General features: G+C 38.9%; 1 protein-coding gene across 1 annotated transcript in view; it reads left to right on the top strand.

The window, feature by feature from the left end:
- The window catches only part of ADAMTS20 (ADAM metallopeptidase with thrombospondin type 1 motif 20), a gene marked incomplete at its 5' end in the record, with an annotated part of 339,654 nt that overhangs the window by 247,083 nt on the left and 76,660 nt on the right, over positions 1 to 15,911 (top strand). The window contains 1 exon segment of the mRNA XM_029617296.1: positions 1,978 to 2,154. Within this exon segment, the coding sequence (XP_029473156.1) occupies positions 1,978 to 2,154 (177 nt within the window).

Below are 15,911 nucleotides of genomic sequence, written 5' to 3'. Positions count from 1 at the left end.
CATCACATGATCTCTCTCTCTCTCTCTCCATGACAAACGGCCCCAGCTCTTCAAAGATATACATATCCAAAAATGGAAAATGCCTTCCAGCTCCATGCCTCACCACTTCTCCTCTCATCCATCTTTTGAAAACTGCAGCCCTTTCCGAATACTCTGCTTCCCCGCCCACTTCCAGCATCCTAGGCACCACCTACCTCGCCTAATGCTTCTGTTGGCCCTGCATGTTTGCTTTGAAAATATGGGGTAAAGTCTGCATGTAAAAGTTATATGCAGACTTTACCCCTGCCTACACACTTATAAAATTACCCTCCCAGGACATAATTTTAGAAGGCATTTATGTGGGTAAAGCAGTAGCTTACCAGCATAAATACCATTTTCTGAAATTACCCATCCAATACATCTTGCATACATGTATTTTTCTCTGCCCCTCAGAAAGGCATTCTGGGGGGAGAGGGGGATGTGGAGTCTGTACAGGGATTGGATTTATTTGCATACTTTTTAATTTTTAAAAGTCTATGTGTAAATTCCACAGAGGAAACTACTCACACGCATTAGAAGGTATTAAGGTAGTTTTTCTCGTGATAATTTTTAAAGCATAAAAACGTGCCTACTTTTGCTTTGAAAATGAATATAAAGTGTGTGGGTAAAAAGTTAAGAGACTTTACATTGGTTGAAAATTGATCCCCTAATGGGCCTTTCCTGTAATTGTTTACTTATCAATTAAAGAAAACCAATTAAGGCACATACAATGTAAGTGCAATACCTCTGAATATGTTACAGCAATGTTAATAAATACATCAGAGGAAATAATACATCATGTAAAATATTTGTTTACATCACATGTTGTCAGAACATCTTATCAACATCTTATCAATATATTGTGAAACACATACCCAACTGGTTTATTAAATCTTTTAATACATTTATTATAATTTTACGTAAGTTACCAATACTCATATACACACTTATATTCACAAAAATGTTTTCACAGATAAATATTATAGATAGTGCACCCAAAAGACAATAGTTCTAAAACATATCAAACAATCCCATACCCAAATGGACACATATATCATATTATAAATCCAAATACATAGTACTAAAACCCAAATATTAATCCCTCCTCATACTATTAAGCATCACTCACTACACTCATACTTTACTAACCATGCATACCATCTCACTCATTCATCCATAACCATGCTTTACCCTTAAAATGAGTATGAATATTGTCCAGATATCAAATACTATCTATATCTACTATAATCCTACCACATGGGTATTATCCATCCCAATTCACTACCCTCCATTTCTTTTATATATCTATCATATATTCCTTTAATCCAAATTTCCAATAGACAATGTCTATCATATATTCCTATAATCCCGACGGGGATCATCGTTTCAGCCAATCAGGCTTCTTCAGGGGATACAACTCCAAAAACACATGTAACTCATATGCGTGGATTGATCACAGTTGACATCCTCCACACACCTCTTCTAAAGAGATCAATCATTCAACCACATATCGCATGAGATGGACGGGAAATATCCAACTATTCCCATAAACTCATCTTCAACAATCGTCCACATCTATAAACTAAAAACAAAATAAACATCCCGATGCTGACCAATGTCATATAAACACATAATTAAAGATATTTCCCACCAAACATACCATATCTCATTCCACATCTATTGTTTTCAACAACCAATTTGATGATGTTGATGTTTGTTGATGTTAAGATGTTGTGACAACATGTGATGTAAACAAACATTTTACATGATGTATTATTCCCTCTGATGTATTTATTAGCATTACTTATCAATTAAACTTTTTGTGCTAGGACAGAAAAGCACCATAAATCATTACAGAATTTTCTTCATGTACCTTATTTTGTTAATAATCTACCAAATGCAAGCTAGAAAAAAATAGTCCTTGTTAAATAGGATTTTTGTCTTTCTGATTCCTTTTAGTGTACTCAGACTTGCGGAGGTGGGATTAAAACGAGGTTAGTGATTTGCCAGCTGCTCAGTGGACAAAGACTGAGTGATCAAAACTGTGAAATCCTTGACAAGCCTTCTAGCACGATGCAGTGTAATGCACATGCGTGTCCTGGGAACGTTTCATGGCACCGGAGTTTGTGGAAAGCGGTATGATAGCAATCTTTTTATCCTCCTTTCTCAATTAATAACGTATAGAGTAATATAGTAAATTTTGACTACAGTGACGTAAAACTGACTGTGAAATGCAGCTCTCATCTCTTATATTTATTTATTTATTTATTTTAATTTTTTCTATACCGGCATTCATGATAATATCACATCAAGCCGGTTTACAATAAACAATGGGTGATAACCGGAACAGAGAGCGAAATAATATGAACTATACATAATATAGATGCAGTTACAATAAACAAGGAGTCGTACAACTAGGAGCAAGAAGAAAAAGAGATAGAAACTTTAACATAGTGTATAAACCTGTAGAATGGTGGAATTTCCAAAAATGGATGTTTGAGATTTACAATGAATTGTTCAGTACAAGTATGTAGTTTTTTTTAACAATAAAGAAGAAATCATAAGTAATGAAGATTCTGGATGATTATAATGCTTAGGGGTAGGATACCAGGATGGTTATAATAATAAAAGATGTTGATTGGAGGTTGAATATCGGATAGAATTGTGTTTAATCTGAGTCTGGGAAGGCTTGTTTGAAAAGCCATGTTTTAAGTCTTTTTCTGAAAGTCAGTAAGCAGGGTTCCTGTCTAAGTTCCGTTGGTATGGAATTCCAAAGAGTGGGTCCTGCTGTGGAGAAAGCCCTATCTCTGTAAGTTATGTGGAGGGAAGTTTTGGAAGGTGGTACTTGCAGAGACTCTTTGTAGTACTCTCTTATGGGTCTGGAGGAAGTATGCTTTATGAAAGGGATTTGTAGGTTGAGAGGAGCGATTTGTTGGATGGATTTATAGATTATGGTGATTGACTTATAAAGAATTCTGAAATGGATTGGCAGCCAGTGTAATTCTTTAAGGATTGGGGAAATGTGCTCTCTTCTTTTTGTATTAGTTAGGATTCTGGCTGCAGTATTTTGAACCATTTGTAGTGGTTTGGTATGTGCTGATGGGGTACCTAATAATAAAGAATTGCAATAGTCTAACTTGGAGAAGAATATTGCTTGTAGGATAGTCCTGTAGTCATGGATGTGGAACAGTGGTCTTATTCTTTTTAGAACATGCAGTTTATAAAAGCAGTCTTTAGTAGTCTGGTTTATGAAAGCTTTTAAATTAAGCCTATTATCGATGATTGCGCCCAAATCTTACTTTTGTTGTTTGTAAATTAGTTTGAGGAATTGTGGGTGTGTGGCAGATCTCTTAAATTTAGCAGCTAGGATCTTTGTTTTTTAGACTGATGGCTATCTGGCCAGGCATATGGTGCTATACATCAGATAACCATGATGAGGGTAGTTTTGTAAAGTCACACACAAGTTAGTCAGCAAATACATGCATGAGAGTACTTTGAAAGTTATGCCACCAAATCTACCCACAAGCACTTACCCCTGCTAAAATGTGCACAGAATTTTTTTTTTAATTTACAAGCATGCTTGTCGAAATTCAAATAAATCCCTCTCCAGCCCTGTCCCCAGAAACCCCTATGTTCGGCCTGGGAAAATTTATGGGCAGCCCTGGATTTGTCAATAGGCACCCATTATACCTGTGCCTAGGGCAGCAAACATTTAGGGGCAGCAGGCTGGCTAAGATTTGCTGCCTTCTAGTTTCTGAATTTCATTCAGCAGAGAACAGCCTTCTGCTACCCTGAAACAGACCCTTACTGACGGTGAGGGGTTTAAAGGACCAAAAGTGCCTTGAGGCAGCAAAAAACCTAAATCTGTCCCTATTTACAGGCAGGCAATTTTGCAAAAGGCCTTTTCTGTACATAAACTCCCACTCAGGCTCCACACATCCTCCAGACCTATCAGGGAAGTATACAAAGGATCCCTACATGCCGCCCCCACTAAATCCACCCAGCTAACAACCACTAGAGAACAGGCCTTCTCGACAGCAGGACCTAGCATATGGAATGCCATCCCCCCGGAGCTCAGATAGGAACCTTGTTTGCGGACATTTAAGAAAAAGCTGAAGACCTGGCTATTTCGTCAAGCCTTCCTGTAACTAAACCAACACCAGCTAGTTTATAGAATAGGTCGTGGATATTAGACTGGTAACTAGACAATCTTCAGCAAAGTCACTATTACAGCACTGTTATTGTTACTGAGTTACTCTTTCCGCTGCTAGCGTCTTCTTCTCCCTACCCCAGTACCCCTGTTTTATTGTAACTTTCCTGCAACTTGTTTTTGTTAAGGTTAAGGTTTCTTGTCACACTGTTTATTGTAAACCAATTTGATATGATATTTTTCATGAAGGTCGGTATAAAAAAAAAGTTTAAATAAATAAAACATTGCTTTAATAGCAGAAATCCCTTTGAAAACTACCCTCAATATGTGCTTTGCAGAGCATATACTGATGAGTTGATCTTCTCTGTAATCAATATGAAGAGGGCAATATTCAAGTTTATTGTTCCTCCTTACTGTGGGTAAAAGTGTGCTTGCTCTTTGACAGTACATATGTAACCCCCAGACTGGGATCCTATGAAGGCGTCCATAGGGCACAAGCAATATCCCCAGGGCTAAGTGATCTTCCCCCTTCTCTTAATTCTTCAGGCCTGGACCTATAGGGTTATCCATAAGGGGAGGGAGGATAACCTTCTGGACCCTGGGCATAAACTTTCAGTTTCTCTAATAGACACCAATAACCAAACTGGAGGCAAAGCTAGTGTTCCAATACAAGTTTAATAATGATTTGGAATAAACATGACATATGGCACTTTATACAAATATCTTCCAGTTAATATCAATAAAACAAATCAATTCAGTAGACAGTAAATCTGTGGTTCTTGGCTCTCTTAATTCAATCCTCAGGGTCCCACCATATTCTGGTTTAGAATTATGATATCTTCTTGGATTACTTTCAACATTGGGGATATCTTCCCAATTTAAACGCCCAAATCAAATACGTTGAGTCCATTTGCTGGATATCCATTTCTCCTCTCCTTTTCGCCACCACTTATGTTGAATACTGAACAAGTATCCTATCTCCGTCAGTGCTTCTGCTGTATTGCCACTGATCATCCTGGGCTGAGAATACCAGATGGGAAGATACGTCAAAATCCCAAAATAAAAGAGAAAGGAAGGGTAGAAAACTTCTTTTCAACTGAAATTCAAATCGGGGACAAAATCTTCTCCAAACTCCATGAGATAAATCCATTGGGAAACTATCTAAAAAAATTCCTCATCCCACTGACTGGAGCCTACGAGTTTCTAGGGAAGAAGAAGTGAAAAGAAGCACTCCTCCCTCACCAATTTTCAACCAAACAACTCTAGGGGTCTCTTTCTTATAAAGACACAGGCAACAACCATTGCAGCAGCCTCACATGAGGGTGCAGTAGCATAAATGGTATGTTCCTCTCTCCTTCGAATGCATGGCTTTTCTACAGGCCACACCTTTTTAGGGGTTCCAGTGGGGCCCCACATACTATATATACTTCACACATGTTAAAAAGTGGATGTGGTTGGTTTGGGAGCGGAAAAGTACATGCGGTGATTTAATTTAGAAATCGCCAAGTATACTTTGTTCATCTTTGAATGCAGGTGTTAAGTGCTTGGGTATTTTATAGCTGCAATGTGCACATTGGCCTAGATTTTCAAAGGGAAACTCCATGGGGAGCTTCCCTTTGGAAAGGAGCTTGCTGGTAACCATGGTCTTGCATCCTCCCCAGGCAGTTTTATTGTTGCTCCCTATGAGGGTAATTTTCAAAAGAAATTCTATGGGTAAAACAGTGCATTATCCACAGAAATGGCCCTTTTGAAAATTGGCAGGCTGGTATGTGTATAAAATTATGTGCTTGCACCCTATATATGCATAATTTTAAGCACATTGAGACGTGTCTTTTCCTTAGGGCAGACTCTGGGTAGGGATTTGGATATGTGTGCATACTTTTCAATTTTCAACAGCAAATTTCTCTGAAAACATTTCCTGTATAAAGGAGCAGGTCTAACCTTGTGTAGGTAATTTTCATGAAATAATTTTCAAAGCGATCTTACACACATAAGCTCGCTTTGAAAATTGGTATAATTTATGCATATAAAAGCCTGAAAATAAATGTCTTTTATAAAATTTTCCCCATTTGTATATGTATGTATGAAATTTTATATTTATTGATATACTAGCAGACAATTAAAGCCGTGTATATATTTAATCTTATAGAACTTTTCGCCATATTTCAATGCCAGGTAACTGGTACTATCACACACATATTTATTAAACACTGTTTTAATATAATGTTTTTAATTGGTATTTTCTGCATAAGAAAGTGAAAACATTGCAATTTATTAGTTCTAAATTAATGTTTTAAAATGTTCTTAGTCAAGGTAATAATGAAATTAATGAATTATCATACTTACTTCTTTCACTGTGCAAGCAGACTTTCTGTATGTAATGCAAGTATATGTAAACTATTTAGTGTAAATCAAAAGAACAAATGGCACGCAATGTGTATTCTGTAACAGTTTTATGTTTGAAAAATATTGCTAGAAAGTAGAATGTTCAAGGTGAAATTTACAATCCCGATGCATGCATTAATTAGGGGATGGGTGAATATGTCGGGCTCACACGCGCCAAGTGGATTTTAAAAGCCACTTGATACCCGCGTAAATGCCGCATTGTGCACATCTCTGAAGTTTTCAAAAAGGGGAGGGGGCATGGGCATTTCGGTGCATGAAGCTGAGATGCCATGTAATTTATAAAATAAAGATAAATAGGCTGATCAGCAGGCTTTTAAGGGTTGGGAATAATTGAGGGGCGTGAAGGTTATTAAACCAGGGGGTGAACTGGGGATGAACTGGTAAAACTGGAAATGGCGTTGGCACCCACCCCTTTTAAAAAATTCCACGATTTACACTTTAGAAGCAACATTTGCTCATTCTTGCGCGCACTCACATTAAATTTGGCACATGCGCACGCAGCAAGGCTGTTTTATAACATTTGCACATATATGTGTATAAGTTATAAAGTGTCCGTGTCCCTGGGAGCAGGCTGATGAAAGTGTGCACATGAGTGCCTGCGCACTGGTTTGCAAGTTACTGCCCCTGTATATAGCTTAAATCTTTCACATTTGAAGGCTTACCTATTTATCTGGTTTTTTTTATTTTACTGTTGAACCTCAGTGTGCCTGGGCCTGGGGTAGTTGAAAGATGACTGCTGCTAATGTTGAGGTTCCGTTTGGGGGCAGTTGATGCTGAGGGTGTGCCAAGAGTCACCTGAACACCCCCCCTCCCTGTTATGTTATCTGAAGAGAGAGGACTAGCAACAACAAGTAAAGGAGATGAGGGAAGTAAGTGTTCAGGCTCAGAGACTCTTCAACACTAATAAGTCTTGCCTTAAGTTCTTCTGGAATTTTTCTTGGAAAGGACTGAAATAATTAGCAGCTTTCTGAAGGATGTAAAAAAAAACAAAAAACCTTTAGAAATAATTTTCAGAGTCATCTACATGCATAAAGCCTGGTTATATACCGCTTTTACAATATAAAAATGAATCAAAATGGTTTACAAACAGTACATACATAATAAAATACAAAAAACCAGAGCAGTATAGTATAAAAACTAGATAACAAAAACAACAATGGAAGGACAAAACTAATAAAAACTAAAATTAATATCCAGTCTTAGTATTCAGAATACCAAACCACAAATATTGTTAAAAGAAGTAGCTGGAGAATGGGGGAGGTTAATAGTCAAGGGTGATTAATAGTGTTCTGATGCAAAAGTCTCAAAAGCTAATTGAAATAGGTAAGTAAAATGCCTGTCTGAATAGACAGACAAATAAGGAGTATCATTTGTTTATGATATTGGATAACAAAAGAGTATGTGCCTGAATTTACTATTTAAATTGGTAGTTCAGGGCATGCGTATTAGATGCATTTTAAGCTGCTGCCTTACCATATATCTGTTATAGTTTGTGGTAACATAATAGATCAGGAGTGGCTAACTGTGCTTCTGAAGTGCCACAAATAGGCTTGGTTTTTAGGATATCCAAAATGAATATTCATGAGATATTTGCATACAATTGGAAGCAGCAAATGCATATCTACTCATACATAACATTGGTCTACAGCCAAAATGCTTCTGAAATGAATGTGGTCAAATTTTACTAAATTTGGATCACTGAGAACGAAAATACTTAACATTGTTGATTGGCTTTAGTTTTCAAGATATGCTACTGGGTAAGTATATACAACCTTTGACTTGGGAATTGCAGAGGAACGTGAGTTAAGAAGGGAAAGGATCTCAAATTAAACTAGAAATGACTATTATGCAGTACATCTTTGACTGAATCTATGAATAAATCTATCACTGGGTACACAAAATACTGCTGTTTCCTCTGTGAATGGGATAGTTGTAAGAAAGATTCCCACTACATCAAGAGAGACTGACCACTCCAACAGTCATTGTAGCCTGGGAGGTAAAATATTCAACTTCCAGCACTTATTGAATCCAGGAAGATTTTGTTACCACCCTTACACATCAAGCTAGATCTGATGAAGAAATTTGTCACAGTTGTGGACAAAACTAAAGCAGCCTTCAAGTACCTCGGTGGTAAATTTCCAAGGTTAAGTGAAGCTAAGATAAAGGAAAGTGCCTTTGTTGGCTCTCAGATTTGAGAACTTCTTCAAGATGATGTATTTAACTGCTCATTGCATGACAAGGAAAAGACAGCGTGGAAAGACTTCCTGTTAGTGGTAACAAATTTTCTCAGAAACAAGGCAGACAATTAACTACAGGGAGTTGGTGCAAAACCTCCTCAACACACACAAAAGCCTTGGCTGAAATATGTCACTAAAAATACATTTTTTGCACTCTCATTTAGATTTTTTTCTACCAAACTGTGGAGCAGTGAGTGGTGAGTTGGCAAGTGATTTCACCAGGACATTGCAGCAATGGAAAAATGGTGTCAGGACAAATAAAGCCCATCAGTGCTTGCAGACTATTGTTGGACAGTGACAAGAGATGCTCCATTTAATGAATACAAAAGACAAGCAAAGAAGAGCTGAGTACGAGTAGCCAATGAATAAGAACTAAACTTTGTACATATTTATACATAATTGGACCGATATTGAAAGTGCGTTTAGTGGCTGCTAGATAGCTGGATAAGTCACTTATCCGGCTATCTTTTAACAGGACAATTTGTGGCAGGCAGCGGACAGATCTAGGTGGCATTACATAGCTGGTTAACTTAACCGGATAAGTAGTAATATTCGTTCATATCTAGTTAAGTTAATCGGATAAGTTAGATCAGCCACAGAGCTGATCTAACTTAGCCAATTTAACTTATCTGGCTAAGTAGTGCCTTGACCATGTATAATCAGTGTTTACTGAAGAGAATGTTGGGGAGATACCCATTCCAGAGAAGGTTTTCATGGGTAATGATTCAGATGGACTGAACCAAATCATGGTGAACCTAGAAGATGTGGTAGGCCTGATTGACAAACTGAAGAGTAGTAAATCACCTGGACCGGATGGTATACACCCCAGGGTTCTGGAGGAACTAAAAAATGAAATTTCAGATCTATTAGTAAAAATTTATAACCTATCATTAAAATCATCCTTTGTACCTGAAGACTGGAGGGTGGCTAATGTAACCCCAATATTTAAAAAGGGCTCCAGGGGAGATCAGGGAAACTACAGACCAGTTAGTCTGACTTCAGTGCCAGGAATAATAGCAGAAAGTGTTCTAAATATCAAAATCACAAAACATTTAGAAAGACATGGTTTAATGGAACAAAGTCAGCATGGCTTTACCCAAGGCAAGTCTTGACTCACAAATCTGCTTCACTTTTTTGAAGGAGTTAATAAACATGTAGATAAAGGTGAACCAGTAGATGTAGTGCATTTGGATTTTCAGAAGGCATATGACAAAGTTCCTCATGAGAGGCTTCTAGGAAAAGTAAAAAGTCATGGGATAGGTAGTGATGTCCTCTCGTGGATTGTAAACTGGCTAAAAGACAGGAAACAGAGAGTAGGATTAAATGGACAATTTTCTCAGTGGAGGGGAGTAGGCAGTGGATTGCCTCAGGGATTTGTACTGGGACCTGTGCTTTTCAATATATTTATAAATGATCTGGAAAGGAATATGACAAGTGAGGTAATCAAATTTGCAATTGATACAAAATTATTCAGAGTAGTTAAATCACAAGCAGATTGTGATAAATTGCAGGAAGACCTTGTGAGACTGGAAAATTGGGCATCCAAATGGCAGATGAAATTTAATGTGGATAAGTACAAGTTGATGCATATAGGGAAAAATAACCCATGCTATACTTACACAATGTTAGGTTCCATATTAGGTGCTACCACCCAAGAAAGAGATCTAGGCATCATAGTGGATAACACATTGAAATCGTCGGTTCAGTGTGCTGCGGCAGTCAAAAAAAAGCAAACAGAATGTTGGGAATTATTAGAAGGAGAATGGTGAATGAAACGGAAAATGACAAAATGCCTCTGTATCGCTCCATGGTAAGACCACACCTTGAATACTGTGTACAATTCTGGTCGTCGCATCTAAAAAATGATATAGTTGCGATGGAGAAGGTACAGAGAAAGGCGACAAAAATGATAAAGGGGTTGGAATAACTCCCCCATGAGGAAAGACTAAAGAGGTTAGGACTGTTCAGCTTGGAGAAGAAATGGCTGAGGGGGGATATGATAGAGGTGTTTAAAATCATGAGAGGTCTAGAACGGGTAAATGTGAATCAGTTATTTAGTCTTTCGTATAATAGAAGGACTAGGGGGCACTCCATAAAGTTAGCATGTGGCACATTTAAAACTAATCGGAGAAAGTTCTTTTTCACTCAACGCACACTTAAACTCTGAAATTTGTTGCCAGGGGATGTGGTTAGTGCAGTTAGTGTAGCTGGGTTTAAAAAAGGATTGGCTAAGTTCTTGGAGGAGAAATCCATTACCTGCTATTAATTAAGTTGACTTAGAAAATAGCCACTGCTATTACTAGCAACAGTAGCATGGGATAGTCTTAGTTTTTGGGTACTTGCCAGGTTCTTATGGCCTGGATTGGTCACTTTAGAAAAAGGATGCTGGGCTTGATGGCCCCTTGGTCTAACCCAGTATGGCATATTTCTTACTGAATATCCCTTGCAACTTAGCCAGATAAGTCATATCCAGCTAAGTTACTTACCCAGCCAACGCTGAATATCGGGCCCAATAGTTTTCGGCCTTTTGTTTCATAGTAAATTTTATTTCTATAATACTTTTGCTGATTTTATTTTTAAAGTGTTACTTAAACAGGACAGGTGAAATTTTATATAACTATAAATACACGAAAAGACCTAAGTTTACAATTTATGATTAAAATCTTACTCTTTACGCAAAGACATAGACTTAAAATGTAAAAACTTAAGTATCATGGAAACAGTAGCCAATCAGCTGGTTTAATTGTCATATCTGAATTCAGCACATCAAAATTAAGCAGATGATTTCTAAAATTTTGTATTCCAGTATAATTATTGTGGCTGTCCTGAAAAACAGATACCTTTCTGGCTCTTGAGCACCAAAGTTGGCCTCCTCTTTATTAGTTGATGGCAAATGAGAACCAATTGGCATATTCAAGGACCTGTGCACTAAAGGTTAGCATGCACATTAAGAGATGAATTTTAGAAGCCCGGCATATACATTAATTAGGTGATGTGTGGATAAGTTGGGCTCGCGCACACCAAGATTTTAAAAGTTTCCTGGAAACACGTGACTCTCCCTCAGTGTGCACATTTCTAAAGATTTCAAAACGAGGCATGGACATGGTCGGGGCAGGGCATGGGTGTTTCATGTGTGAACCAGAGATGTGCATGTAAATACTTATAAGCACTAACATGCACTGAGATCCCCTGCCATATAACTTTACTTCTGCTATGGATGACATGTAAGTTAAAAAATAAAGAAAACTAGGCAGATCTGTGGGGCTTTAAGGGTTGGGACTAACTGAGGGGAATGAAGGCTATTAAACTAAGAGGGTTTGGAAGACCTATCTCTTAACTGGGTGAACTGGGGATGAGCTGGTAAAACTGGGAATGGCATGCGCCTCTTTTAAAATCCCTTGATTTCCATGGTAGAAGCAGGATTTGCGCACACATGTGTTGCACTTGTGGACCCTTGGACCGATACAATGTTGACACTACCTGCAGGGAGGAGCCCTGCAGGTCCTCATCGTCGGTTGGTGGAGTTGGCCGGTGCAGAGACCCAATAGGACCTACACCAATACTAGCCCTTGTTCCCCACAGGTTGAGCCCTTGGGTACCAGGGCCAGCTGGTCTTAGGTGCAGATCTCCAAAGATGAACAACTCCATGAAGGGTGGAAGGCATGAGCTGAGTCAAGATTCCTAGGGTCGTGGCAGGCGGCAATCCAACGAAGTCCGGAAGTCGTACCAGAAGTCAGGGCAGGCGGGAATCCAACGAGGTCTGGAAGACGTACCAGAAGTCGGGGCAGGTGGCAATCCAACAAGGTCCAGAGTGATCCAAGGTCAAAGCCAGAAAAGCAATCCAGTAGAGGACAAGGACAGGGACATGGAGTCAGGGACACAGAGTTAGGAACACGGAATCAGGCAACTAGCTACTCACAAAGCAAAGCACTGCAGGCAGGAATGGGCTTAAGTAGACTGGAGGGCTGACATCATCAGAGGGAGCCGCAGGAACTTCCATGCTGCGGCCCCTTTAAATTCCACTAAGGGGCGCGTGTGCGTGCATGCTAGGGAGTTGCTAGTGGGGCCGAATGTCAGCGGCATGGGTGGTGCTCCGAGCCATGAGGAAGCTGGGAGTTGGCAGCGGCTCCCTGCCGCTGCAAGGGAAGTCGGAGCTGGTCCGGGGTAGCACCGTGGCCGGCGAGCGCAACACATGTGCATGCCCACTTAAAATTTGGCGCACACGTGCGCGCAGCCAGACTATTTTATAACATGTGCATAAATGTGTGCATTTATTATACAATGACCATGTCCCTGGATATAGGCCTACATATGTACATAAATGAGCACCTGCGGGCCAGTTTGAAAGTTACCATTTAAGGCTGGAGTGTTTAGTATTCATATGAAATATCATGCTATGCTATTAAGGCCTTAGCGTATATATTAACACAATCCCTGAACGCATTAGCAGGTATGCACTACAATTAACATGAACTCACATGCAAATGGTGCAATGTTGCATGCAAATTAGATCTTAATGGGAGTACATAGTACAGTGTGTGGAGGAGAGCATACTATGCTATTTCACAGATTCCTGTTAAAACCTAAAATTTAACACTGACATCGGAGTAGGTGTTAAATGCTCGCTTGCACACTGCATTCCAAAATCCTCCGTGCTAAGCGGTCCAAAGTGAAAGGGCTGATTAACATAAAGGATTTCATTTCCATAAACTCTGATCGACTAAATTTCTTCCACCCAGTGCAGACCCTCTATATCCCCGATCAAAATCTCAACCACTTGAACAAAGATCCAAACCTGATTGCTTCCAGCAAAGTCTCAATCCCTCCAAAGCAGTCCCCCATCCCCGCAGTACCAAGATCCCCATCACCAAGGCCCCCCACCAGTAAAAATTGTCCCAACTACCTCAAACCCCAGATCCTTGGATATAACAGCCTTTCTGCCGGCACACCAGTGAATAATGCTATGGTAAAGGTGGAGCACAGCTAGGTGGAATATTTGTCAATGTACAGTAGTACCAGCAAGAGGAATTTCACATCCTTCATGCCAGTGTAGACTGAGACCCTTCAGGATTCATACCAGATGGTTGGGAGGGGTGTTGGTGCTAGAATGCTCTTCATCAGAATTGAAGAGGGTATTGGGTCAGGACTTTGATTAGAACACTGGAGTGTGGATCGAGGATCAGTATCTGCATCAGTGGTGGGATACAGAATTGATGGGAATAATTGGGGTCTGCATGAGAGGTGGGGGAAGGTTGGCTGATCTTGATGGGTGGATTAGAAGGTTGATATTCCCTATGATAACCTGCCCTTTCATTTTCAGGAAGTTAGCACAGGCGATATCGAGATGCAGCATGCAAACATTAGTTTCTGATTTAGTGTATGTGCTTTTTTTGTATGCCTACTATATTGGCTACATTTTTACTAGTCATGCAAAAAAAAAAAAAAAAGAGTAGATCACTCATTAAGTGGTGTTGTAGCATGCGCACTAAAAATATTTGCGTGCATTTTAGTACATAGCCCTCTCAGTCTATTCAGTTGCCTTCATCTCTAATTCTCTACCTTTTGGGGGTAGATGAGCATACTAATTCCCACACGTAAACCAAAACAAGCATGTTTAAAATGCTGACCTCCCCAACTTCCCCTGGTAGGTAAGGTCTTGTTCTCTTCCTTTCTTACTCTTATGAGTTCCATGCTTAACCCAGCTCCCTGGCCCCTGTATTAGCATCATGCTGTGCAATATTACATCACCAAAACTAGTGACACTGTTCTCTGAAATATCCAGCTGCTCCATGCAGGTTGCCTCAGCCTTCTTGGAAACCCAGTGCCAACATATGGCCACTCTCTGCCCATTGACTTTGGTCCTCTAAAGTTCCATATGACAGCGCAAACACTCAAGCTATCTACCTCGTCTTCTAACTGTTGCCCCTCACCCTCCACCACCACCTGCCCTTACCACTGTTCAAACTCTGTCCTAGTTTTGTTCATCACTACCTCTGCCAGTAGGCTATTCCAATCACATACCACCCTCTTAATAAAACAGTCTTCTTACATTTCCTCTCAGTAAAGAGGAGTGGTTTTATGTTTCCCTGTACGTTATTATCATGATTATAATACAGAACATTTCCAATTAATCAACAAGTCTTAGGCCTGTAGAGCACTGCATTGGAATGGCTGGCATTTGTTGACTATAGTGCTGCTGCATAAGGTTTATGCAGATTGATGCAATCTTGGTGCTTCAGTCTGCATGTTTTTTGTTGCTGCTTTATGGTTATTAACAAATGATGGTGACTTTCCAGTTTAAAAGAAAAAGCAAAACATGAAACATTGGAAGGTGGTTGTCAGGAATAGGCCCATTGGCCATTATTATTTTCAATCTTAATTCAGGAATATATTGATTTGTTTGTAGCAGTTATTGTCAAATTCTCATGACACCAACCCTGATGAAGATTTTTTTTCTCTTTGTTTTTCATCTTGGAAAAATTCCAATAGAAAGAGCTGTCTGCACTAGTGGAAGAAATATTACTTTATTCACTCGATTGAAACCACATGTAGAAAACCACTTTCATTCAATCTGTTTCAAGACAAATAATTTATGTGCCATGTTTAGAAGACAATGATTTCATTGTATATTGCAATGTGCATTCATTCTTTGCAGAAAATAAAGGGCATTTATGGATTTTTCCTTAACCCTTTATATTAAAAGGGATTAGAAGAGCTGATATCTTGGTTTTCAAAACCATCTACATTTTTGATACCTCGTCATGCACTGTCAAATTAAAGAATATCTCATTTTAGTAATAAATTATATGCTTTAATGCATAATAGCCTGAAGATTAGCATATCACACATTTTATTACCTCATACTCTTCATGAAGGGAATACTCTACTAAAGGCAAACTTGACAAAATGAATAATCACTACTATAAAATTAGTAACCGTAAAATAAAATTAGAATGGTTAAATATTAGTGAGTATTATTTGATGTAAATAGAATGGAGTTGTTTTCAGTGTTGTAGATACATATGTAAATTTCATGAAGTTTACGGTAAATACTGGCTGGTAATTGCTTTAATTGAAGTATGTTTGAGATCAAATTCATT

Source organism: Rhinatrema bivittatum, chromosome 9 (genome assembly GCF_901001135.1).
Source record: "Rhinatrema bivittatum chromosome 9, aRhiBiv1.1, whole genome shotgun sequence".
Lineage (NCBI taxonomy): Eukaryota > Metazoa > Chordata > Amphibia > Gymnophiona > Rhinatrematidae > Rhinatrema > Rhinatrema bivittatum.
This window is presented reverse-complemented; position numbering and strand designations above follow the sequence as displayed.